Source organism: Mirounga leonina, unplaced genomic scaffold (genome assembly GCF_011800145.1).
Source record: "Mirounga leonina isolate KUSES-001 unplaced genomic scaffold, KU_Mleo_1.0 Mir_153, whole genome shotgun sequence".
Classification (NCBI taxonomy): Eukaryota; Metazoa; Chordata; class Mammalia; order Carnivora; family Phocidae; genus Mirounga; species Mirounga leonina.
The window spans coordinates 10,391,773-10,416,944 of NW_023270387.1; the positions used below are offsets into that span (position 1 = coordinate 10,391,773).

Consider the following 25,172-nt stretch of genomic DNA (forward strand, 5'->3'; position numbering starts at 1 on the left):
GCCTTCGGCTCAGGTCATGATCTTAGGGTCCTGGGATCGAGCCCCGCATCGGGCTCCCTGCTCCTTGGGAGCCTGCTTCTCCCTCTGCCTTTCTCTCTCGCTCTGTCTCTCATGAATAATAAAAAAAAGTCTTAAAAAAAAAAAAGAAAACTAGATATCCACATGCAAAACTGGACCCCTATCCCACATCACTCACAAAAATTAACTTGAGGTGGATTAAGGACTTAAAGATAAGACCTGAAGCCATAAAACCCCGAGAAGAAAACAGGGCAAAAGCTCCTTGACATTGGTCTTGGCAATGATTTTCTGGATATAACACCAAAAGCACAATCAACAAAAGCAACACTAAACAAGTAGGGCTACATCAAACCAAAAAGCTTCTGCACAGAAAAGGAAACCATCAACAAAATGAAAGGCAACCAACGAAATGGGAGAAAATACTGCAAACCACCTATCTGATAAGGTTTTCATGTACAAAACATGTAATGAACTCATACAACTCAGTAGCAAAAAATAATAATAATACGATCTAAAAATGGGCAAAGGACCTGCATAGACATTCCCCCCCGCAAAAGATATTCAAATGGCCAACAGATACATGAAAATGTTTTCAACATCACTAATCATCAGAGCAATGCAAGTCTAAACCACGATGAGGTATCACTCCAGACCGGTTAGAATGGCTGTTATTAAAAAGAAAAAAATAAGTATTTGTGAGAATGTGGACAAAAGGAGCCCTCGTGCACTGTGGGTGGAATGCGAATCAGTGCAGCCACTGTGGAAAACAGTATGGAGGTTCCTCAAAAAATTAAAAATAGAGCTACCCTAGGATCCAGCAATCCCACTTCTGGGTGTAATATCTGAAGGAAGTGAAATCAGTACTTGAAGAGATATCTGCTCCCCCATGTTCCTTGCAGCATTATTCACAGTAACCAAGATTGGAAACAACCTAAGTGTCCACCAATGGATGAGTGGATAAAGAAAATATGGTCTACATATACAACAAAGTATTTATTATTCAGTCATTAAAGGAGGAAATCCTGCCATTTGCAATGTGATGCACGTGGAGCGGCTTCTGTTAAGTGAAATAAGCCAGACAGGACGGACAGACTGTATCTATCGTACACTATGTGTGGGATCAAAAATAAAAAAGTCAAACTCATGAAACAGAGAGTAGGACTGGCTGGTGGCTGCCAGGGGCTGGGGGTTGGGGGGAAGGGGGGACGTTGGTCAGGGGTCCAAACCTGCAGTTTTCAGATGAGTAAGTTCTGAGGATCTAATGGAGAACATGGTGGTTGCAGGTGACGATACCATATTGTCTACCTAACATTGGCTAAGAGAGTAGACCCTAAGCGTTCTCACGCATACACAAAGGTAACTGTGTCAGGGGGTGGATATGCTCATCAGCTTGATTGTAGTAATCATTTCACAATGCATATGTGTCTCCAATCACCACTTTGCCCACCTTAAATGTATACAGTTTTATTTCTCAGTTATACCTCAGGAAAGCAGAGAGGGGGAACATCCCCGCCTTTGCAGAGCTCACATTCCAGTAGCGGAAACAGAAAATAAACAAGATACACGAACCGAGTGTGTAGGGTGTGAGATGGTGACAGACACTGGGCAGAAGGAATAGAGGGCGTGTGTGAGGGCGTCATGTTGGACAGGGTGGTCAGAGAAGGTGCCCTTGGCGGCAGGTGATGGCTGCCGGCCTCACAGACAAGCTATTGCTTTCTAACTCCCTCTCCTCCTCCCAGGCTCCACCTTGGGGCCACGGGGCAAGCTGCTCCCAACCCACCCCCTTCAGGCTCTGGGGCTGTATTTAACTCTTGTAGAGCGACCCCAAGTCATTACTTCATTTATTTATTCATTCTATTGATCCCTTTTGTTTGCAATGGGAAGGAAACTAATAGCTTCTGAGTCTAGGCTATGTGCGGGCGCCTCCTGCAGCCCACTGAAGCCTCACTACCCCTGGGGGGACACGGTGCTTATGCCCACTTTGGACTCCGGAAAACTGAGGTTAGCCGCTTTAGGTGTCTTGACCAGGGTCATATGACTGGTAAGCTGAGCAACCGAGATTTGAGGTCAAGTCTGACTCCAGAGTCTGTGCTTTTCTCGTGACACATGAATTACAAATTTTGTTATTGTGCGGTGGGGAAGAGGGAGCGGGTCTCAGAATCTCTGGAGGGGGGTGGAGCGTGCATAATTTGAATCAGGGGATGCTGGCATTGCCTTCCCCATTCCAGATTCATGATTACTGGACTGTATTATTCTCAATAAGAGTCCGTGAATTTGGCAGACAGGTGAACTAAGTAGGCAGAGCAATTATTCCTTTATTCCCATTTGGTAGGTGATAAAACTGAGGCACAGAGAGCTCAGCTAGTTCGCCCACAGCCACACAGGGAGTTGACAATGGAAGTAGGACTAGAGCTGGCTTATATTCTGTTCTTCCCCTGGCTTCCTTTTAAAAACCCAACTCGTTTTTTTGTTTGTTTTTTTTTTTTAAAGATTTTATTTTTATTTATTTGACAGAGAGAGACACAGCGAGAGAGGGAACACAAGCAGGGGGAGTGGGAGAGGGAGAAGCAGGCTTCCTGCTGAGCAGGGAGCCCGATGCGGGGCTCGATCCCAGGACCCTGGGATCATGACCTGAGCCAGAGGCAGACGCTTAACGACTGAGCCACCCAGGTGCCCCTTGTTTTTGTTTTTTAAGAGATGATATGTTTACACGGTACAAAATTTAAAGGCATAACAGGGTAGACAGAGAAAATGTCTCCCTCCCCACCCTGTCCCCAGTTCCACATCTCACGGCCGCTGAGGCAACAACCACTACATTCTCTTGGCTCCTTCCCAGTGGAAAAGGGCGAAGAGAGAATCATGTCTTCACGTGTGCTATCCTTGCTGGGCTTAGGGTCTGAAACCAGGCTCGGCCACCTGTTAGCTGAGTGACCTTGGGCAGGTGGCTACATGTCTCAGACTGGAGGTTCTTCAGCTATAAAACGGGGACCACATCACCTACCTCAGGGTGCTCTCTCGTGAGCATCAAAGTGAAAGAGAGAACATGCAGGAAAATGCATGGCAAAACATGCAGAGCCGTACGAAGGTTGGTAAGTGTTTTTATTCTCTGCCTCTGGAAGAGCCCAGAAATGCTCACAATGTTCTCACCACCTCTCAGAGACAATGGAGAGAATGGATAGGAGATGGAACTCATTTCTGCAGGATGAAAGGAAATGATTCACATTGTACCAAGGGCAATTAAAGTTTAATATTAGAGGAGACTTTGTTTTGGAATCCCAAAGGGGCTTGTGAGGTTTTTCTTTGAAAATTTTTCGGCAAATACTAATAACAATATATTAAGACACTAATCTTCCCAGAAGCAAGGGAATAGATAAAAAGGCCTCTCTGATCCCTTCCTCTCTAGAAATTAGAAGTCAAGTAAAGGAGAAATTTAAGCCAAATAACCTTCTGTCCCCGGATCCAGCTGTGGCGTGACCCTTGGGCTAATGACCCATCAGCAGCCACACTAAGGCCTGGCTTTTGCTACCATCTCACTAATTCTAGATGCACTTTCCAGGGCGACTGTCTACCCTGGAGACCACCCTGGGGTTGGCTCTGTTGTTTGTGGCCAAGAAACAGAATTTGATGGAGATTTGGGGAATGCAGTAGGGGGGAAGCTTCATCGTATAGGAAGGAGACGTTCTCCAGAAGCTGGCGCATCTGGGTCTTGGATACTTGCAAGGACCTGGAGCGAGACCTCCACCCTCCTGTACCAGGAAGGAGCGGAGGGAAGAGGAAAGACAGGCCTGCGTCTCTGCTGTTTCTCACACCCATGATTCCCTCATGGCCTGTGTGAAGGACTGCCACCTCCCCTGTGAAAACAAGTCCCCGAATCTCCAGAGTTTCACAGCAGGGATGTCTCTAGGCGGGTGGGGCAGTGGGGCCAAGCAGCCCATCAGGGTCTTCACTTTGCTCAGGTGCTTTTCTCTCTCAGACCTTTGCTTCTGCCACACCACACTGGCCTAATCAGGAACAGAGTCCCCTTCTTTCTCCCCACTTAGTGTGATGGATCCAGGCTGGGAATTCCCACACGAGCACATATTAAGGGAAGAGACAGGGGAAGGAAGCGAAGGAGTCTCTGCAGGCTAAAACACGTGGTCTTGTATCGCTCAAGTGCTCCGTTATCCCAGACCTGTCAAGTCGCTCCTCATGTGCCCACAGTGCTTCAGAGGGCCCCACAGGGGCAGCACAACCTCACAGGCCCCTTGTTTGGGTTTCTTCATTTCTACTCCTTGTCTGTCTGCGTGTGGAGGGTAGCAATATAAGCACCTTAGAACAAACTCAGCCATCTTGACCTTTGGGGTCAATTTTGAGAGAAAAAAGCCCCACTGTGCCACTTCCTTCAGGAGTCCCATCCTGTCTGCGTGGAGGACCAGAAAAAGCCTCTTCTCCATGTGACAGGTGACAAGAAAACCCCATTCCTTCTAAGGAAGCCCCCCCCCATGCACCCAGACTCAACAGAATAACATTACACTCCAAAAAGTCTAGCATCCCTTCCATACCATGAGGAGGGACTGCAGAGTTTCCTGGTCCCAAATTTACTATGAAGCCCCATGACCTAGCATTTGCAGAAACTGGCTATACTATATTGGGACCAGGATGGTAAAGGGCAGTACTTCTGAATCCGCTCTGTCCTGGGGAAAACAAGAAACAGAATGGTCTGTAAAGTTATCGTGTATTCTTACTTACGACTACTCTCTAATAAAAATATCTTTAATTCGCAGGCTTACGTGGAGCCAGTCCGGTGAGCCTGCCCTTTCAATCAGAGCAATCAAGGCAGGAGTGGGGACCCCCAGCTGTACTCAGGGTTGGATCCAGAGTCCAACCAGCCTGGGTGTCAAGCCTACAGAATGTTCTGGAACTCAGTGTCATCAGGTGGTTACGGGTCCAGGCTTTTAAGCCTGTAAGACCTAACACCTCACCTTCCACTTACCAGTTACGTAATTCCACACGGGTTGCTTAACTTCCCTGTGCCTTAATTTTCTCATCTGCAATATGCAAGTCATAAGATCTTCTTCAGAGGAAACAGGGATGAAATAAGATAGCACAGTGCCTGGCACACAGCGAGCTCGGTAAGTGTTAGGGACGGTTGGCGGAGTGGTGCAGAACAAGGCCATTCCAAGGACCAGGGCCTGGAGAGAGAAAAAGTCATGATGGGACATGATAGGACACGAAGGAAAGCAAGGCCAGGAGGGAAGAGACTGCTCCTCCCCTCCCTATAAAGTGGTCCTCCCTATAAAGACCACTACTGCCTCTCTGAGCAGGGAAACCAGGAAGTCTGAGTCAGGCCTCTTCCCAGCCTGCTGGCTCCCACCGTCCCCATGGGACACAAGCCCTAAACCTTTCAGCCTCCATGCCAGGATGTGCAGGTGCCTGGAACTGGCTGGAGGAAAGGCTCACCTGTCTGCTCCCTATGCCATCCCCAGAGCAGAGAGGCAGAGCCCACGGGGTCTCCACGACCGAGTGCCCAGTGTGGGTGTGCGGCGGGCAGGGCTCCGTGGACCCCTCTCCTCAAGCGGACGGGGAGGGTGAAGATGCCTTTCCCATTCAGGACCACGATGGCGAACCATAAGCCTTCTCCAGCCCCTCCCTGGCAGGCAGGCGCCTACTGGGGCCAGATGTGACTCCAGGTTGCAGCATTTTTCTAAGTTGGTAGGTTTTAAAAGGTCAGGCGCTTTGGTGTTAAAAGTTTTAGAGACTAGTAAACTTTACAGGAGAAGACACGAGACACAGCTGTATGAAAAGGCTGTAGCCAGGAGCCTAAAGGAGCTGTGGGATCTGAGGCAGGTCGTGGAGGCTCCCTAGGCTCCGTGTTTTAACCTGGAAAATGGGAGCAAGCCACGTGGTAAGGGGTAGGGCAGTGTGCGCCCGCATGAGCCGGGGCTCGTCACCGCCTGATGGCACTGAGTGTCCCAGAGCTCTTTCCAGGATTTAGACCCGGGGCCGATTGAATTCTGGAGAGCCCCCAGCACACGCGGGAGTCCAGTCCTCCCTGCCACGGTGTTGGGGAGCAGCTGAACACAACGGGAAGGCCCCAGCCTACGGTCCTGCACTCTCGGGGCTTTTCATGCCCCAGCCTGGAAGGCTGCGGTCGGCGCGGCGGCCCCCACTCCCTGGGCGGAGCCCGGCCGTCTGCAGGCTGAGCTCGGGAATCAAATTAGCCGGGCCTCTGCTCTTCCCTCGGCCCCACCGGCCAAGCAGAGTTCATCAAGGCCTCGCACTAATGTTTATCTTGTTTAAAAGGGACAAAAGTGACTCCGCAGTTTCATTGGAGGCAATTTACACCCCGCCACTGGCCACAGCTCCAAGTACCCCGTCTGTTGTGCCATCGAATCCATTAATAGGAAATTTCTTCAGGGGAAACTTGATTGCGGCTCCATCGGGGAGGCACACAGGCCATACATCTCCATTCGAGGCCGCGGCCTGCCCGGCTCGCTATAATCCTATTACCCGAGAAGCTAATTCTCTAATGCACACACAGTACCGAGACATCCTCCCCGCCGCCCCCCACCCCCGGCACAGTCGGGCAGTCCCAGAGGATTCCAGGAGCTCAGTGCAGAAACGAAGGCTTGGGGCTCAGAGGACAGGGGCTCCAGGCTTTCTTGCGGCCCCTGCACAGGTCTCAGCCCACACCACCCCATAGTGTCGGAGGGTCAGCCACGTTCAGGCCGCCCCCCCACCCCGCTTCCTGGCTCAGCCTCTCCGGCAGCCTTCTCTTTTCTTCCTCCCTCCGTGTCCCTCTTTGTGTCTCCCTTTCTCCTTGCCTTCTACTCCTAGCTTCCTTGTCTTTCTCAGTTTCCTGCTAATTTTCTCTTTTCTCATCTTTTGTTTTTTACTTCTCTCCCTTCTCCTTCTCCTTCTCCAGATGCCCCTTTTCCTGTAGTTTTACCTTCTGTTTCTTCGCACCCTGCCTGGGCTCTGTGCCTCGCTCAACACATTCAGTGCCCGATGCGCCTTCCTGCTCTCTGTCTCCAGATTGCTTGAGTCTGTGGCAGGAGCGGGCTCCAGGCCACACTGGCCTCGGCTTGGAGCAAGAGAAGAGGGCGTGCCCCGTGGGTACATGCAGGGAGCCCCAGGGAGGACAAAATGAGGCACTTGGGGGCAGCGGTTAGGGCATGTGGAGGGGGGCAGGGGTTAGGGCATGCAGAGGGGAGCAGCTAAGTGTTGTTTGCTCTTGAATGATGAAACAACTGTAATGGAAACCCCAAGTGGGTTACTGCTAGGCACCAAACCTGGTAATGCCTACATGTAAGGGACCCCATCAGGGAACGGTATAATGCTATGTGCAGATTTTATAATGCACAACAAGAGGAAAAGTCCTTCTAGAAATTTGCAGATTTCTAAGTGACAATGGCCAAAAATGGAGGTGAGCATGAGCCTAAGAATCTTTGTGTATCACTCCAGATGCTGGGCTCGAGGATGCATTTAGGGATCCACAAGTACCCCTCCTGAGTTTGAGCCCCTTCAAGACCTCAGCCTGGAGGCCTGGGGGCAGCCTGCTTCTTCTTGCCTTGCCTTGTCCTGTGGTCAAGCTTGGAGTCTGTATGCATTCATTCTGGGGTGGGGGTGTCTAGCTCTCTAAATTCCCTAGCAGTTTGGGGGTGCCTATTTTCTCCTAGTCTACCACTTACCCCCATCTCCATTCCTCCAAAAGGAAATCCTGGAGATGATTTTCCTTGTTTTTCTGGATTGTGCAGTGAGGAGGCACGTGACTTAAGAGAAGGGTAGCCCAACCTCCTTGAGCTTGACTGAACTTTCCAGGACAAGACTCGGGCTCATAGCCATATGAAGGGACTCCATCAGTGAAAGGTATAAATGCTAAATGCAGATTTCATCATGCACATGAATAAGGGGAAAAATCCAGACAAAACTGACAAGGACTCGTCCCTGCCCCAGGTGATTTTTTTTTAACTTAATTACAATTCAGAAAATTCTTCCTTCCTACAGTGTTCCCAGCCCACGCCACACTTAAATTCAATTGGAAAAGGAGTGGAAAGGTATAAAAATGTTTTGTGACTGAGGCTTGCCATGATTTGATACAGGTGCTTCTCGCTTTGAACACCCTCGAGGTGGAAAAGTCTGCTTCTACTCCAAATGGTGACGTGGGATTCACTCAAATTCACAGCAATATTCTTCTCAGACAATTTTGTTGGCACGCAGTTGGGTATCTGAGGGATAGATCCTTTCCTATTCAATTTACAAAGGAAAGAGAAACACTTCTTCCAAGAAAACATTTAAAAGGAAAGTGTTAAGAATGCTCGTGAATTGGGGCACCTGGGTGGCTCAGTCGGTTAAGCGTCTGCCTTCGGCTCAGGTCGTGATCCCGGGGTCCTGGGATGGAGCCCCGCATCGGCTCCCTGCTCAGCGGGGAGCCTCCTTCTCCCTGTTCCTCTGCCTGCCTCTCTGCCTACTTGTGCTCTCTCTCTCTCTGTGTCAAATAAATAAATAAAATCTTTAAAAAAAAAAAAAGAATGCTCGTGAATTGATAATAAGCAAAGAAAGAATGGGATGCAAAGTTAAGTGCAGGGATATTTACTTCACTGTATGCATATCACTGAGGAAAATTATAGAGGAATACACACCAAAACATTAACAGTGGCCGTCTCTGGGGAGTAAGTAAGCGCACGGATGATTTTAATTTTTCTTCATATTTTTCTCTAACAAGCATGTATTTCTATTATATTTTGATAACACATATTTATTATGTATATTAAAAATACATAAATATACTGGCATAGTTTATACTATATAGTTTATAGTATAAACTACAGATACATATATGTGTTGCTACTTAAATATTTAGATTTACATATTTAGATGAGAAACATGAATAAATATGTAGATGAGGACAAACGAGCAGACATGTGGTAACCCTGGGTCCCCTTCTTCTGTCCGCCAAGGATGCCCGGTCACCTGCTTAGCTTGGGGCACGCATCACCCTGTGGTGTAAAGGAATGGCCTCCCTGCTCCCGCTGCCTCACCCCTCCCTGCCCCAGCCCCATGCCACCAAACCATACTTGACATAAATGAGAGCAGCAACCCAGAGCACCTCCCAGCACACAGGCCGCATCCTTGCTCCAGGGGCTCCTGCCGCCCCACCCCCACCCCACTGATCCTTGGGGAATTTGGCCGGGCCACCTGGCTGCATGGGTGGACCGAGTCCTGCCGCATGACATCAGCTGGGCGGGCTCCTCTCTCACTGGCTCCCTCTCCTCCCCTCCCGCCCTGAAACCTGATCCAGCCGAGGGACAGATTGCAGGAAAACTTGGCGGCCGCCCACCCCCGGTGGCCCCGGGCTGTGTGAGCTGCGGCCTCAGAAGGTGTGGAAAGCAGCCCGGGAGGCAGGCTGGTGGGGACACGAGGCTGGCAGCGCGTGGGCAGGCTGCTCCTCAGCACGACTCACCCCGAGGCCCCGCCAAGGCACCCCACCCCGGGAGAGCTCACCATGCTGTTGTGGGTGCCAGAGGCACTGCTGGCCTTGCTTCTACCCACGCTCCTGGCACGGGGAGAAGGTAAGGGGCCCGGGGGCAAGCGCGTAGGAGTCGCTGGCCACCTGCCGACGGAGGGCAGGGGATGCTTGATGCCCCCAAGGGTCGCGGGAAGGAGGGTTTTGGGGTGGGTGCTGCTGTAGGAGAGTCAGGGATCTTGCCACAGGTGAGCATGAGGGAATTTTAAGGCACTGTGGTCCACCTCCAAAGTTGAGGTGGGTGAGTGCAGGTGGGGGCAGGGCTTGCTGAGAGGGGCCCACAGCAGCCTGGTACTTGGAAGTGTGTACGAAGATGCTAGAGAGGGGCTCCTCTCTTCTTTGCCCTGCCCCCAAACTCATGGAATGGCAGCTGCAAGGTACCTTGGATCTCACTTGGTCTGTCCCTTCTTGTTGTAAACGGGAATGCTGTGGTCCAGAGAGGGGGAGGAATTCACTCAAGGTCACACAGCGCCTTCGCAACAGAGTGGAGACCAGAACTAACAGAGCCATCTTTCCTCAACTTCCCTAGTCTTGGTGCACAGGTTTCCTGGGCCTCCTTTCCTAAAGTTCCCTTCCAAGGCTAAGCTCCAGTGACGCCAAACTTCTCCATATTCCCCCACCCACCCTTTCCTGCCTTCCTGGGATACAAGGTGTTGGGCCCACAAAGGCATCTGTTTCCTTTTGCTACAAACAATATTGACTCCCCATTCCGGAAGGTTTTCTCCCCATCCAGAGCTAGGTTGGAGCTGGGGGCTGAGCACAGTTAGGATGCTGTCCCAGGGCTGGACGGATAGGAAGAGCTTAAGTGCACGATGGTTTTCCTCCCCTGAGCTGTCACTGGGGAAGCTCAGTGGGACAACAGACCCAGGCTGCATGTTAAGACTCTGGTCTGGGGGGCTTCCCTGGCTGAAGAGAAGTACCATCCCTCCCAGCCGTAGCCTTTTGCTCTGAGGCCTGCAGGGCCCAGTGTGGTCAGATTCCCAGCAATGGGATCAGGGCTGCTGCTGGTGTAGTGAAGACACACAGAGATTTGGATTTGAATCTCATTTCCTCCCCTTGCAGGGCGCAGGACCCACCTTTCTGAGCCTCGGGGACTCTTAGCTGTAAACGCTGTAGTCGTGACAGCCACCCCAGGGAACTGCTCTAAGGCTGAAATGAATAATATGTTCACTGATGTTATTCCACAGGAGACGCTCAATAAGTGGTCTCTCGTCTCCCGCCTCTTTCTGCTCTTCCCTGTCGTTCTGAGGGAAACGGAAGGTTTATCAGAGCCAGGTGGGTGGGAGGCAAAGGGGAGTCTGTAGGAGCTGTTGGCTCCCTGGTTTGCACACACGACATAGACAAGGTGAGAGAGGAGGCACCTGCTGCAGGAAGGACCCAGGCGGCGCCCTGCTGGTCCTCTCACACCCCGTGCCCTGACCCTCCAGGGCGTGCTCCTTCCCTACCCTATGCCTTTCACCTTCATACTTCTTGGCTTCTCTCAGGAAGTGCTTCTACTATTTCCCAGAGGGATGACAGGTACACATGAAATCCCCATAGGATGGGGTTGGGTTTCCTCATCACTGTTTGGTCCTTTAGGCCTCCAGCTCTGGGGACAACTCGGTTTCTTCTCACCTCCCGTACGCCCCACACCTAACCCTCTTCCTCCCTCTACCAGATCTGCCCACAGAGCAGCCCTCTGAAGGAGTCCTGGCCAACCCGCTCCCAGGAGTTTGTGTGTGTGCACGGCTGACTGGGCGGGGGCGGGGGGGGGGGGTTCTGCAGGAAGGACAAGGAATGTCAGTGTTCACTGGATGGCTCCCCTCTTTCTTTCTTTTTTTTTTTTTTTAAAGATTTTATTTATTTATTTGAGAGAGAGAGAATGAGAGACAGAGAGCATGAGAGGGAGGAGGGTCAGAGGGAGAAGCAGACTCCCCGCCGAGCAGGGAGCCCGATGCGGGACTCGACCCCGGGACTCCGGGATCATGACCCGAGCCGAAGGCAGTCGCTCAACCAACTGAGCCACCCAGGTGCCCGGCTCCCCTCTTTCTTGATCAATAGCAGGCTGGGGTCAAGGAGCCAACGGGGATCCGGGCAGACGCTGAGGCAAACCCTCACGCAGACCTTGGTGCTTAGAGATTGTGCACTTTGGGCCACCTCTCCTTCCCGTACCACGTCCCGGGGCCACTCCTCCTTGGCTCCCCAGTGCCCCTCATCCATCCCCCACAGGCCCACCGCCTCTGGCAGGCGCCTGCTCTCAACCTTTCTCAGCCCGCGGCCCCCTTAGCCCTCACCTGTCTTCCAGCACCTGCCTTTGCAGCCCAGCTGGCGCCCTCCCTCACGTAAATGACGGCGTCGGTTACGCTCAGGAGACAAGAGCTTCGGATCTGGGCAGGACTCTCTGCAGACAAAATGTTCCAATGATGGGAATTTCAGTCGGTGGGGGGATTTGGGGATCTGAGGTGGAAATAGTGGAGACGTTTTCCTTTTAATAGCTTTCAAACCAGGGCAAGAGAACTGCGGAAAGCCTCAGGCTCTGATGCCCACTTTGAACTGCGCTTCGCAGCCAGGCACAGGAGGCATCCCCAGGCCCAGGAGGCCTCCAGGCCGGCTCTGCTGAGGCTGTCAGATCACCTCCTGGCCAATTACAAGAAGGGCGTGCGGCCCGTGCGGGACTGGAGGAAGCCCACCACCGTGGCCATCGACGTCATTATCTATGCCATCCTCAGCGTGGTGAGCACTTGGCCCCAACCTGCCCTGCTCAGAGGTGGACCTTTTGGGGTGGGAGACCACGGAAGGCCAGGTCACCCCCTGGGCAGTACAGCGGACCTTCGAGGACCCGGAGTCCCTGCGATCTGGCACAGACCCGTGTCAGGACAGATGACATCACCCAACACCTGCACAGCTGCCCAAACCAGAAAGCGGGGTCACCTGTGTGGCTGCCTCTCCCCACCCTTACGGCTGGAGAACCACTTCCCACATGTGGTTCTTCACTCAGTGTATCGTAACCACGTCTCCATGTGAGTTGTGTGAGGCTTTAAACTGTCCTGTGCTCTCTAGGCCCTCGGTGTCTCACACAGGCCCCTGATACATGGCAGGTGTTGCCAAAGGATTGTTGCAGAATTAATCCTAAACCAGTGATGACTCTTCCTCTCAATGCTGTTTTGCACCTCTCGCCTGCACACGAGGGCAGGAGGGAGATACAGATCCAGGTATATAGGCATACAAATACGTAAAAATATATAGACAGAGAGAGAGATGATATGTTCTATATGTCTCCTCTCATCTCTATGTTATATATATTATATATGTGAAATATATGTAATGTAAGAGGCATATATATAATATGTATAACATAATAGAAAATAGTAGAATATATATATGTGTGTATATATATATATGAAATTTTAAAAAATTGGTTGTATTTCTTCCTAGGTGTGTCTAGTAAGAGACCAACTCTTCCTGGTTGGCCCCCTTTCCCCTTTTCATCACTCTCTCTTCCCAAAGGAATAGGAACACAAAGCGGCAGCCCCTTTTGGGGGGTGTGTGCAAGGTGGACGCCTGCCCACAGGGCCACTGAAACTGAGCTCCCTTTCCCTTCACAGGATGAGAAGAACCAGGTTCTGACCACCTACATCTGGTACCGGCAGGTGAGCGACCAGCCCTGCGCCCACCCTCATTTCCTGGGATCTGAGCCTCCCCTTCCAGGAAGGATTCCTCCATCTCAAAGGAATCAGGGCCCTCAGAGGCCTTGGCGAGGGAAGGGGAGGGGAGAGGCTCAGAGGCAGACTCATGAGACAAGGAGTCTGGGCCCCTCTCATCTCAGGACCAGCAGTGGGAGGAAGCGTAACAACACTCAGTGGAGGAGAAATCCTCCAAACGCCTCTGGTTTCTGAGGGTTTCACAGCATCTCAAACAACGACTTGTGCAGCCTCTGTTGATGGAATATCTCCAGCGACCGGGAGCTCAGTGGGCAGCAACTGCACTTTCAGGCAACTCTTAATTGCTAGAAAGTTCTTCCTTCTATTAAGCCAGATATGATGACAACCAAACGGGGAGATTGACACGGGCTGATTCCATCCCCCGAGTCCTCACCCCCTCGGCCACCTCCCCACTCTCTCAGCTTCTGACCCGCGTCGCTCCGGCACTTGGTGGAAAGTCTCTGAGGCCTTTACGACGCATCTGGCGGGGAGCTGGTGGGGAGGGCAGGCAAAGTGTGCAGGCTGCCGTCCACAGGCTGGTCTGCTCTGGCAGCCCCTGAGCTGTGGGGCAGGCATGAGAGCCAGAGGGAACCACAATGGCTGGGGAGAGCAGGCAGGAGGATGGGGCCGGTTCATAGCGCTCAAACCTGAGAGAGGCTCTGTCTGGGGACACGCCTGGCATATGTGGGTCTCAGTTAAATCCCTCCCGCTCCTCATGAGCATACGCCATTACCACCCGCTCAGGCAGAGAGTGGGGTGGGGGAAGATGCCAGAATGCTGATTCCTGCCGGACGGCTCTCTTCTGCCTCACCGAGAGCTCGCACTACGGAGCACGCCCTGCGTCAAGGGAAGGGGCCCAGCAAGAGTAGGCAGCCTGGAGCTCCTGTCCTGGGACATCTGGCTTAAGTCCCATCCCTGGACCTCAGGGTCACTTGTCTGCCCGGCAGTGAGGGGATGCCAACCTACGGTGTTGCAGTGACTATGCCAAGGGGCCAGAATCAGAGACGCAAACTAGACTCAGGCCCTGCCTGCAGTGAGCTCACAGGCTATGGGGGCCACAGACACAGGGACAGACCAGTGAATGCAGCAAGAACAAGATGCCAACCATGGGAGCACAGAGGAGGCACATAAACACCCAGCCTGGGAAGTGGGGGTCACAGAAGGTTCCTGGAGAAGGGAGCAGACAGATGCTTTGGTTAAGTCTGGAGGGACGATTAAGACCTCCCTCAGGGAGAAGACCGGGGTTGCAGTGTGGGAGCGCGCGGATGTGCAGAGATGTGGGGGGTTTCACTGCACGCGGCTGGAGGCAAGAAGCCACAGAGAAGCAGAATTAATGAGGCTAGCGAGAATGCTGTAGGTCAGATGATGCAGGCCTTTGCTGGCCGTGAGGTCTGACTCTATCCCAAGTGCAAGGTTCGCCACGGGAGTTTTAAGCAAGGGAGTGACATGATTAAGTTGACATTTTAGATCAGTCATTCTGACAGGATGGTGAACAATGCATTGATCAAAACTTAACAACAACCATCTTTGCCCTGTGAGGCGCGTGTTATTATCTCAATTTACATGTGAGCAGACCAAGACCCAAGAAGCTGTTTGTCCAAGATCCCACAGTTGGTGCATGGGATATTCAAACAGGAGAAATGACCGCATGCCTTCCCCGGGCAAGGCTTCCTTTGCCTGGGTCATATTTGCATGCTGGGAGTGTGTGAGCACAGAGGTGGGGGGGACCCTCAGGTATTGCCGAGTGATTTGGAGGCCATCAATACCCAGATTCCCCCCGAGTGGTGAAGTCATCCCAAGTTGCTGATGCCCTGCCCCCCGCCCCAAATGGAGGGGGCTGCCTGTGACCATCCCCACTCCTCCCCTAGTACTGGACTGACGAGTTTCTCCAGTGGAACCCCGAGGACTTTGACAACATCACCAAGCTGTCCATCCCCACTGAGAGCATCTGGGTCCCGGACATTCTCATCAATGAGTTGTGAGTGCTGTCATGCAATGCTGGGTGGCCCAGTGGCTCCGGGCCTGGGGAAGGACAGGGCATGGGGACAAGACTCTGCTGTTGCATGAAAGGTCCCTCCCAGGCCTGCAGAACTGTAGGTAACTGTAGGGGTTGGCTTGGGCCCCAATTCCCCCTTTGTGGTTTTTTTTTTCTCCTTTCTTTTTAAAACTCCTCTTTTTTTCTATGCCTGATGTTGAAACCTCGCTTTTCTTGGTCTGAGGACCCCTTTCTGGGGAAGGGAAGCTGACGAATGAGTCCCCATTTTATAATAGCCCAATAAGGGACAGTTGCCTTTTTATTTTATTTATTTATTTATTTTTTAAAGATTTTATTTATTTATTTGAGAGAGAGAGAGAATGAGAGACAGAGAGCATGAAAGGGAGGAAGGTCAGAGGGAGAAGCAGACTCCCTGCCGAGCAGGGAGCCGATGCGGGACTCGATCCCGGGACTCCAGGATCATGACCTGAGCCGAAGGCAGTCGCTTAACCAACTGAGCCACCCAGGCGCCCACAGTTGCCTTTTTAAAGGGGACAGTGAGGTTACCAAAAGAGATGAAGTTCCCCAGGGGTCACCACCTCTGGTCACAGGGTGATTTGGAACTGGGAGATGCTCAGACCTCGCCAGTCACACAAGTGACTGGCTATCTCCAGCTTGTACCCCCGATGAGAAGTGGGTACCACCATCCTTTATGACCAGCAGCTGAACATTGTCTCATGGGGCCCCGGGTAACATCCCGTCCCCCCATCCTTCAGGCTCCTTCAGGCTCCTCTGCCTGGGCTTCTGAATGCAAGGGCACGGAAGACGGCTGTGGGAGACGGTTGGAAGGAGGAGGTGGCCGGGGGCCAGTAGCCTTCGGCCCAGCAGGCACTGCATTATCCAAAGCCTGGGGCGCCACTCACACTGTTTTTCAGGGGAGGCAGCTGACCTAGAACTCCATGATCTGCATAGCTCAGGCTGGAGGGATCCCAATTCCTGGCTGGATCTCCAATTAAACCGTGAAGTAGCCTGAATCTTGGTTTCTCATCTCTCAGCCTGGTTCCACAGGAGGCTGCAGGCTCAGGACGCCCAGCTCAGGCCATTCTGTGCTGCGGTGGTCACTTGGGAGAGCCTCGGGGTTGGGGACCTTCCAAGAGAATGGGGCTAAGTCTTGCAGAACTTTCCCACCTTGCCTCACTTCTCAATGATTTCTCTAGTTCCTTCTCCTCCAGGCAAAATCATTCTCATGTCAACAGGATTTCTAGGGATGGGGAGCAAAGAGAAGCCTGAGTCAGGACGGAATCCAATGTCCTGCTTTCCCACTGAGCCTGCCCATTGTCACTGAGCCGCTACTCCCGGGAGCTGAGCTCTGCCCAGCTGGGTGGCTGGTGGCGTAGGGACAGCTAGGCATGCACGTTAGAGCCGGTGGCTGTGAGGTGCATGGATTCCCGGCCTGCCTTTTGTGGCTAGGTTCCCAGGGGAATAAAGGAGACATGCCCTTTCCTGCTTGGAAAGTAGCCCTGACAAGGGCCGGTAAGAAAGCCTACCATAGATAAGAAGGAAACTGTGCAGGTTGTCCTGCTGCCCAGACCCTTCCTGAGTTTCTATCCCTGCTGCGTTGCTCAGGGACCTTCAGGCTCCCAGAGCTTGACCTGCTTCTTGAGCCCCCAAACTGACCCTCTTCCCTGGCCAGTGTGGACGTGGGGAAGTCTCCAAGCATCCCGTACGTGTACGTCGGGCATCACGGCGAGGTCCAGAACTACAAGCCCCTCCAGGTGATGACCGCCTGTAGCCTCGACATCTACAACTTTCCCTTCGATGTGCAAAACTGCTCCCTGACCTTCACCAGCTGGCTGCACACCAGTGAGTATAGCAGAGGGCTCCGGGAGGGGGCGGGGCGCGGAGGGGGGTGGTCCCTGGAGCACCTGCAGGAGGAGCACCCCCAGGAGGCTCTCTCCTTCATCCAAGTCACTTCCTGCTTATTTCCTTAATGCCGCTGAGCCTGGGTCTCCTCCTCCAGACAGGCCTCTGTGCTTGCCCTTGTCGCCTCCCTCAGTTGTCGCCAGCGTCCAGTGAGACCATGTAAACTGGCGCAGGACATTCAGTAAGGCCAGGATGTGGCCCTGAGGGTCCCTCACTTGTCTTCAACACTGACGCACCCCTGCCTCCTCTCTCCCCCAGCTTTTGGCAGTAACCTCCTAGTCTGCCCCCTCCAATTCGTGCTCCTCATAGCAAATGGGGAGAGCTTATTAAAATGCAAATCGGACCACATCGTTCTCTGCTTAAAAACCTCCAAGGCTTCCTGGCACTCCTGAGACAGAGTCCAGATCCTTCACCTGGCCCACAGGGCCTGCCCTCAGCTCACCATTTCAGCCTCAACCCCGTGCATGCTCCCCTGAGCTCGGCTCCAGCCCCCATGCCTTCCTTTCCAAGCCCCGAAGCCCCTTGTTCTCTCTCTTTATCCCAGGCTGCTTCCTCTCCTGGGCCCCCCAGCCCCCTCCCCCTCCCTCTCCTGCTCCCCTTCCCACCCCACTCCTGCCCCCAGCCCCTCCTAGTGTGGCCAAGCCTCCTGCTCACCTAATCCCCGCATTGGCTCAGTGCCTCAAGGAAAGCTGTCTCCTCTCCAGACTAGGCCTCCCCATTGCGCAGTCCTATAGCATCCTGTTCTCCCCACTTCCGTTGCACGCTTAGGTGCTAGTTCAATGTCTGCTTCTCTAGCAGAGATAAGCCCAGAGAGGGCAGGACCACGATTTCTGACCCACCGGTAGGCGCCCAGGACAGTGGCTGGCACAAAAGAAGGTGCTCGGCAACTTTTATTTAGTGGATGAATGCCAGGTGCTCACTATAGCCTAGTGAGGTGAGCGTGATGCCCCTGCAAAAAGGCATCCTCCGCCTCTGTCTGATTTTATCACACTAACTGTACATTACAAAGATAACGTAGAACTTCCCTGGACAAAAACCAGAATTACAAATAATCTTTGACTTTTCACCTTTACCTTCAATCCCAAACTCCTCACCAAAAACTCGCCACACCAGGACTTCACAGCTTTTATCAGTATAAGCTTCATATGGCACATTCTTCCAGATCCTTCTCTATGCTTGGCATATACCTGTGCATACACATCTATGGAAAGCCCATGGAAATAATTTCATATGTTTTTATTTTACTAAATGTATCATTTATGCTACTGCTACCTGATTCTTTTCGCTCAACGAGAGGTCTTGGACATTTTTCCGAGTAAGTGCATATTTAGATCTTTCTCATAAATGTTGCCTGCTGTAGGATAGCTTGGGGTTTGGATGCATCATAGTTTAGTAAGCTTTTTCCTGATTGGTGGACATGTAGGTCTTTCCCTATATTTTGCTGTAATGGATACTCCTGGCATTCTAGTATATATCTGTTTTTCTAGTATAGATGCGGAGAAGTAAAACTGCTATTCTGTAAGTGAAGATTTCACTTATTTCCCTAGTTCACCTTTATTCTTCCTTTCTTACTCTTTTTCTTTCTTTCTTCTTTAGAGAGAAAGTACACAGGCACTAGCAGTGGGGGGGGGGGTCAAGGGAGAGGGAGAGAGAGAATCTCTCCGTGCTAGGCACGGAGCCTGATGTGGGGCTCAATCTCAGAACCCTGAGATCCTGACATGAGCTGAAATCAAGACCTGGACGTTAACCAACTGAGACCTTAGCTCACCTTTAAGGGCAGGGAGCCCTATCAGGGGAGAGGTAAAGAATGTTGACTTTTGTTCATTTCAAAAATCGGTAACCCTAATGGAAACATAGAAGGTTCGGAAGGGGTATGTGTCGGGGGGGGGGGGGGGGACAGAGACAGAGATAGAGAGAAGGAGAGAGGGGGCTTTCTAATAAGTCGTTTGTCTGGTTCTGGTTCTTTGCATTTCACTGTGTGTTTTCCTCCAGGCTGTCACTCCCCTTGCTCCAGCCCCTCTACCCCAGATGGGTGGTGCCACGTGCATGTTACCTCATTTGGTAGCTGAGGAGACTGAGGCTGCAGGCCAAGAGGCGAGTGAGCTAAGCCCCATCCCAGGGTCTGCAGCCTCCAGAGCCGGCTTGCTTTCTTCCCTCTCAGTCCAGGACATCAACATCTCCCTGTGGCGCTTGCCGGAAAAGGTGAAGCTCGACAAGACCCTCTTCATGAACCAGGGCGAGTGGGAGCTTCTGGGGGTGCTGACCCAGTTCCGGGAGTTCAGTATGGAAGACAGCAACCATTATGCAGAAATGAAGTTCTACGTGAGTGGGACTGGGGCGGGCACAGGGGGACGACAGCCGGAGCTGCAGGGACATGAGACCCACGTGGACTCCGGGAGGCATGGCAGGGGGGTGGTGGAGAACCTCTGCGGCCCTTTTCCCAGCTCCAGGGTCACACTTGTGCCTTGGAACTTCAGGGAAGTAGGTGGGGAAACTCCGTGGACTCGTCCCTTACTCCTCCTCGATCCAGAGGCGGAACATGAGGTCGGTCCAATTTCCTCTCTCGGCCTGGAAGCTCCACGAAGCAAGGGGGTCTGGGATGGGCTGGTGGTTCCTGGGCGCAGAGCCCGCCTGCCCCGGCTTTCCTCCCACAGCTCCCGTCCTGGTCTTAGGTGGTCATCCGCCGGCGGCCCCTGTTCTATGTGGTCAGCCTACTGCTGCCCAGTATCTTCCTCATGCTCATGGACATCGTGGGCTTCTACCTGCCTCCAGACAGTGGCGAGAGGGTCTCCTTCAAGATCACGCTCCTCCTGGGTTACTCCGTCTTCCTGATCATCGTGTCGGACACGCTGCCGGCCACGGCCATTGGCACTCCCCTCATTGGTAAGGCCCACCCCCGGGCAAGCGCGCGGGGCGGCGAGGAACCGAGAAACCCGCCCTCCCACCTGCGGTGCGCGGACCCCAACCCCGCCCCGTGTGCACAGGGGTCTACTTCGTCGTGTGCATGGCGCTGCTGGTGATGAGCTTGGCCGAGACCATCTTCATCGTGCGGCTGGTACACAAGCAGGACTTACAGCAGCCTGTGCCCGCCTGGCTGCGGCGCCTGGTTCTGGGGCGGGTGGCCCTGCTCCTTTGCCTAGGCGAGCAGCCGGCTTCTCGAAGGTCCCCAGCCACCTCCCCAGCCACCAAGACCGATGACTGCCCAGGTGAGAGAGGGAGAGGGGAGTCCCACACAGGGGGCCTGGGCGTGGGGACGCGGTGGAGAGCCTGGGGCTGGCACGACGGGACGGGCCAGGGTCTGGGCGGGACCTGGGAAGTGGGTGCTGTCCTGCACACGGCACCCCGTGCCCGGCCTCACGGGGAGGCAGCAGAGTTGCCTGTGGCTGAGCATGTCGGGAGCTGAGACTTCTGGGCTGAGAGTAGCCTTTCTCTGAGACCGGCCCCCACAGCGAGCAAATGGATGCCCCTCAGGCAGTGATGGGACTTGTTCCCAACAGGGCTAGGTCTGCAGCCAGGATTTCCCAAACTCTTGCATTCCATCAGCTCAGAGACCAGGTCCCTTCGAATTTCAAACACCTATGAGCTGGAGAGCTGGAGAGCCGGGGGTGCCGGGGACACGGAATGTGGGGCTTGTTTCCCCTGAGACATTGTAACAGCCACCATCTGGTGGCGGGGACGGACAGGGGGGGTCATTGTGCTTGCTGATATATTTGTCCAGGGCTTTGGGCCAGGCATGTGCATCTTCTGTGCATTATCACAGGTCGTCCTCAGTCCCCCTAATAGCGTTCCCATCCTCATTTCTCAAATGAGGAAACAGAGGCATAAGGCCAAATAGCTGGCCCTTAAGTCACAGAGCCAGGAACTGGTGAAACTGGAACCCAGGCCCATCTGCTGCTAAGCTGGTATTTCTAACCACTCCACCCGCTTTCGTCCTCCCTTCTGGCAAGAGCTGGGCCTTCTACAGAAGGTGTATGGTTAACTTAAGACCACCTCATCTTGAACAGGTGAGCTCGTACTCCAGCCCAATGCCCAGTTTTACTGCTCACCTGCAAGGTAGCCACAGCTGAAGGTGTATTTCCAAGTCCTCTGCACTTGGGTTGGAGTCACGGAGAAGAGGACAGCAAGGCATAAGGGGGAGAGCAGTGGATTCACAGCCCAGATACCTTAGGCCTTGGTGGCCTCCCATTTAAATGATGCTCCAGGTGTGACCACAGGCTCGTCACTTAACCTCTCCGAGCTTTAGCCCCTTTGCATAAAATGTGCGAGTAATAACTACTCCTACACGGCCTCTCTCACGGGCTATTGTGAGGCTCAAATGAAATAATAGGTATCAAATTGCTGGAGGAAGCCCGTGTGTTTAAAAAAAATGCACAGGAAGAATTAAATGCCAAATCCATGATCTCAGTGACCTGGGGAGTGAATGGAGGATGTGACTAAGGAGGGGTATACAGGAATCTCCAACTGTGTTGCTTTCCTTATTTGCTTAAGTCACATGGTGGGTACACAAATAGGTAAGTTAACCTCTATAGTCTCTATGTCTGAAATTGTTCATAACAATATCTGCAAGCCGCCGCAGAAACAGAAGGGACGGTGTTCGGACCGTTCTGCTGAGCCTCCCTCCTTTGCCAACGGCCCTACCCTTTTTCCAGACATGGGAAACCCCTGCAACCACTTGGGAGGCCCCCGGGACTTGGAGAAGACCCCGAGGGGCCGAGGCAGCCCGCCCCCACCCCCGCGGGAGGCCTCGCTGGCTGTGCGAGGGCTGTTGCAGGAGCTGGTCTCCATCAGGCGCTTCCTGGAGAAAAGAGACGAGAGCCGAGAGGTGGCCCGGGAGTGGCTGCGCGTGGGCTCGGTGCTGGACAGGTTGCTCTTCCGAATCTACCTGGTGGCGGTGCTGGCCTACAGCATCACCCTCATCATCCTGTGGTCCGTCTGGCAGTACTCTTGAGTGGGCACGGCCCAGCATGGGTGTGGAGGTGTCAGGCACTGGTTAGAATGGGGAGGGGAGAATTTCAGGGCCCAGAGGATGCCACAGATGTTTTCAAGACCCTGTCCAAAGCCAGTGTGTCTCAGAAACTCTGAACCAGGGCTGTGACTCTTCCCCCGAAAGCTTGGCGTTCAAGACCCTTTCACCTCCCGCCTCCCGCCCCCCACCAACTTATCATGGCTTTAAAACATGCTGTCTTAGATCAGGACAAACCGAGGCATTCCCTAACTTTATTCTATTGATCTGTGCATCAAGCCTTGGTGTCCCCCTTGTCACCTCCCTGCATACGGCACTTTGGACTTCTGCTCATCTCCCTCAACCTTGGTTTTAGATTCGAGGCAAACCAACTCTCTGCTACACAGGGCTGGTAACACCTCATTAGGTTTATCTGACCCTACTGTCTCCTTCTTCACCTCACCTGTGGCCACTTCCCTGAACACTCTTGTTCCGTGAGATGATGGGGTGGGGGGCAGGTGGGGGCAATAAAATACAACGAAGCCCTAGACTCTCTTCTTAACCATTTGTCAGCAGCTGGGTGGGTGGAAGAAGTGTAAAGTTACTGGTAGAAATGAGGTAGAGGTATTATCTGTGGTTTCAGTTATTTGGTGCTTTCTGCCCTGGAGAATCAGGAGGTGACCAAACAGTGGCCGTTAAGACACACTAGGAGGTAGAATCCAAGGTGGGAGGGTAAGGACCACCAACACTTAGCAATGGAAAGGTGAGGAGTGGGAAGGTCGGTTCTGTGAACCCCTAGGAAGATGCTGGAAGTGTCTGCACAGTCCTGTTACCATTCTGGGCTCATGGTCTCTGGGGGAAGCTGGCAGCAAGCTCTCCCCCCTGCTAGAGGATCCCGCCGTGGAGGCAAGGACGTCAGCACCAGGGCCAGCACTCGCTGGTTTGGTCTTTGGAAGACAGGAAAACCAAGGCTTGAGTTTAACTATCTCCTTTGGGAACTCTCCGCAGCCGACTCCTGGCACATTCACCCAAGTGCAGGACCACGAGAGAGGCAGAGTTGGGGGCATGGTCTTTGGTGTTACTTCTCATATCCTGACCCCTCTCCCAAACACCAGGGTTTATAAGACATGCTAAGGAGTGCCCCAACTCTATCACTCCCTCACTCCATCCATCTAACAAGTGTTCAGAGGAAAGAATGCCAGAACCCACCAGAGGGACCTTAGTGTCACAATGTTTGCTTGAGGCTTTCTCTGGCTCACCTGTTCTCATTCCAGCCCTCGGGCTGCCTGTCACTCAGAGGAAGGCATGGGGGAGATGGACTGAACCTGCCAGTCTACAGGGAAAGGACCCAAAAGGAATATCTGGGATGAACCATTCTGGGCTGGCCAATCATAAGGGTTTTGGTGTGGAACACCCGAAGTTATACCTTCTCGTGATCCCAAACTGCAGTTCTAGTGCGTAGACCATCCTGGGAGGCTGGGTGGGCAGCAGACCTTGGGCCCTTAGGAGCTTCAAGACTGGGAGAGCCTACAGACTGCAGGAGACTTACCTGTTTTAGCTTCTCTCAGCTTCTTCACATGTTCCCCAACATGCAAAGTTGGACTCATTAAATATTGTCTGACTGGCTGCTGGTTCCTAAGGTGAATTGGGAATGAAGTTTCCCCTGCTATTTCCACCCCCAGACATATGTGCTTTTGCTACTAATTAGGGATTTTATATTTGTTTTGTTGTTGGGTGGATATCAGGGTCCTCAAGCAAAAAGCAGGAGACTGTGCGGGGCTGGGGATTGGCTGCGCTCACAGCTGTTGCCTCCCATTGAGCAGAGATTGGGCTAAAGGTGGGCTCTGCTCATCCAAACTCTTTCGGGATGGTTCTGAAAGCTCATACTTGGAGCCTGGTCTTGGGACCAGAAGCTGCCCCACTCCACTAGGATTTGCTGGGGCTGATTCTCATGCCTCGGGCCAGGGAGAGAGAAAGGGGGACAGTCTGGTACTATCGATGCACCACTGGTCAGTAGGTGGGTGGCTATTGACGAAGTGTCCGACCAGAGAGCTAGTAAGACACTAATCAACCTATTGATTCCTCATCTCCCCCCTCCCCACCCTTCACCCACAATCAATGGGGCAACAGAGCCGAGCACTGAGGCAGCCAATTAACCACCTTGAGAATGAGCCGCCCCGTGTAACACCTTCTGCTCCACTAGTCGCAGCCAATCAGCTCATCGATCCAGCACCCACACTGTGCTGCCCAGGAACAGGAAACTGAGGCCCAGGGCCAGAGAACCCCCAGTGTCTACCTCTCATCCATCAATACTGACCTTGAGCTCCTCCCAAGGAGACCTTTACCCTGTCTGGGATAGGAGAACGCCCAGAATTTCCTCCCCACCTGTTCTGCCTCCCAGAACCTGCTCCCTTCCTTCACTCTGCTGCTTCAGCTCATTGCCTCTCATGAGAAAACCAGAAACCACTTATATCTTAGTGTTTCCGAGAAGCTTGCTGGTTCTCTGTCTTCTCTCCTCTCCTCTCCTGCCGCCTTCCCTCGCCACCCACAATACTTCAGCTCTCGCCTTCTTTTCCTACTCACCCTGCTTTCCAGACCTGTCACGTGTGTGCAAAAGATCCCACTGAAGGTCTCGAAAGTGCCCAGCATGAACCCCTCCAGCCCTCTGGATTCATGGCTGGCACTGCTCAAGGTGCGGAGCCCACTGCCACCATCCCATCGGGGAGGCTGCCTTTCCATAGGGACAGCAGTAGCCTGGGCGCAGTGACCTCAGGGGTCCTGACACAAGTGGACCTCCCCTGGCTTCCAGGACAGTCCAGGGAGAGGAGCTGAGCTCAGAGTCAGGATACGGGAGATTTCCCTAAGAGAACAGGAGAGAGGAAAAGTTGCCTGGTGGGGTGAAGGCGGGGAGGGAGAGCCTGGAGAGGGGTGGGGTTCGGCAATCACTAGCTAGCTTCTCCTCCCTCCCCCACCTCCCCCCAGCCTCTGAATCAATACATTTTGAATCTAATCTAATAACAGAGATTTAACGAGGGGATAATGCACGTGGAGCGGCCAGGCGCTTTGTCTCTGCTTTCATGCGGCAGCTGGGGCCCATTATCCGGGGACAATGCCCCATGCTAATCACTC

General features: G+C 53.0%; 1 protein-coding gene across 1 annotated transcript; it reads left to right on the plus strand.

Moving 5' to 3' along the window:
- The first annotated feature begins 9,497 nt into the window (after nucleotides 1–9,497).
- On the plus strand, nucleotides 9,498–22,548 carry HTR3A (5-hydroxytryptamine receptor 3A). The gene is made up of 9 exons (XM_035008722.1): nucleotides 9,498–9,569; nucleotides 12,069–12,235; nucleotides 13,108–13,152; nucleotides 15,072–15,181; nucleotides 16,872–17,041; nucleotides 19,263–19,423; nucleotides 19,774–19,984; nucleotides 20,086–20,307; nucleotides 21,751–22,548. Exons 1-9 carry the CDS (start codon nucleotides 9,503–9,505, stop codon nucleotides 22,047–22,049), a joined length of 1,452 nt encoding a protein of 483 aa, XP_034864613.1. The 5' UTR covers nucleotides 9,498–9,502; the 3' UTR covers nucleotides 22,050–22,548.
- Nucleotides 22,549–25,172: the final 2,624 nt, after the last annotated feature.

Excerpts from the sequence above, each read along its gene's own strand:
- HTR3A (XM_035008722.1), top strand. The coding sequence starts at position 9,503 with ATGCTGTTGTGGGTGCCAGAGGCACTGCTGGCCTTGCTTCTACCCACG. Across the intron at positions 15,182-16,871 it reads GACATTCTCATCAATGAGTT|TGTGGACGTGGGGAAGTCTC; the intron begins GTGAGTGCTGTC and ends TTCCCTGGCCAG. Across the intron at positions 17,042-19,262 it reads CACCAGCTGGCTGCACACCA|TCCAGGACATCAACATCTCC; the intron begins GTGAGTATAGCA and ends CTTCCCTCTCAG.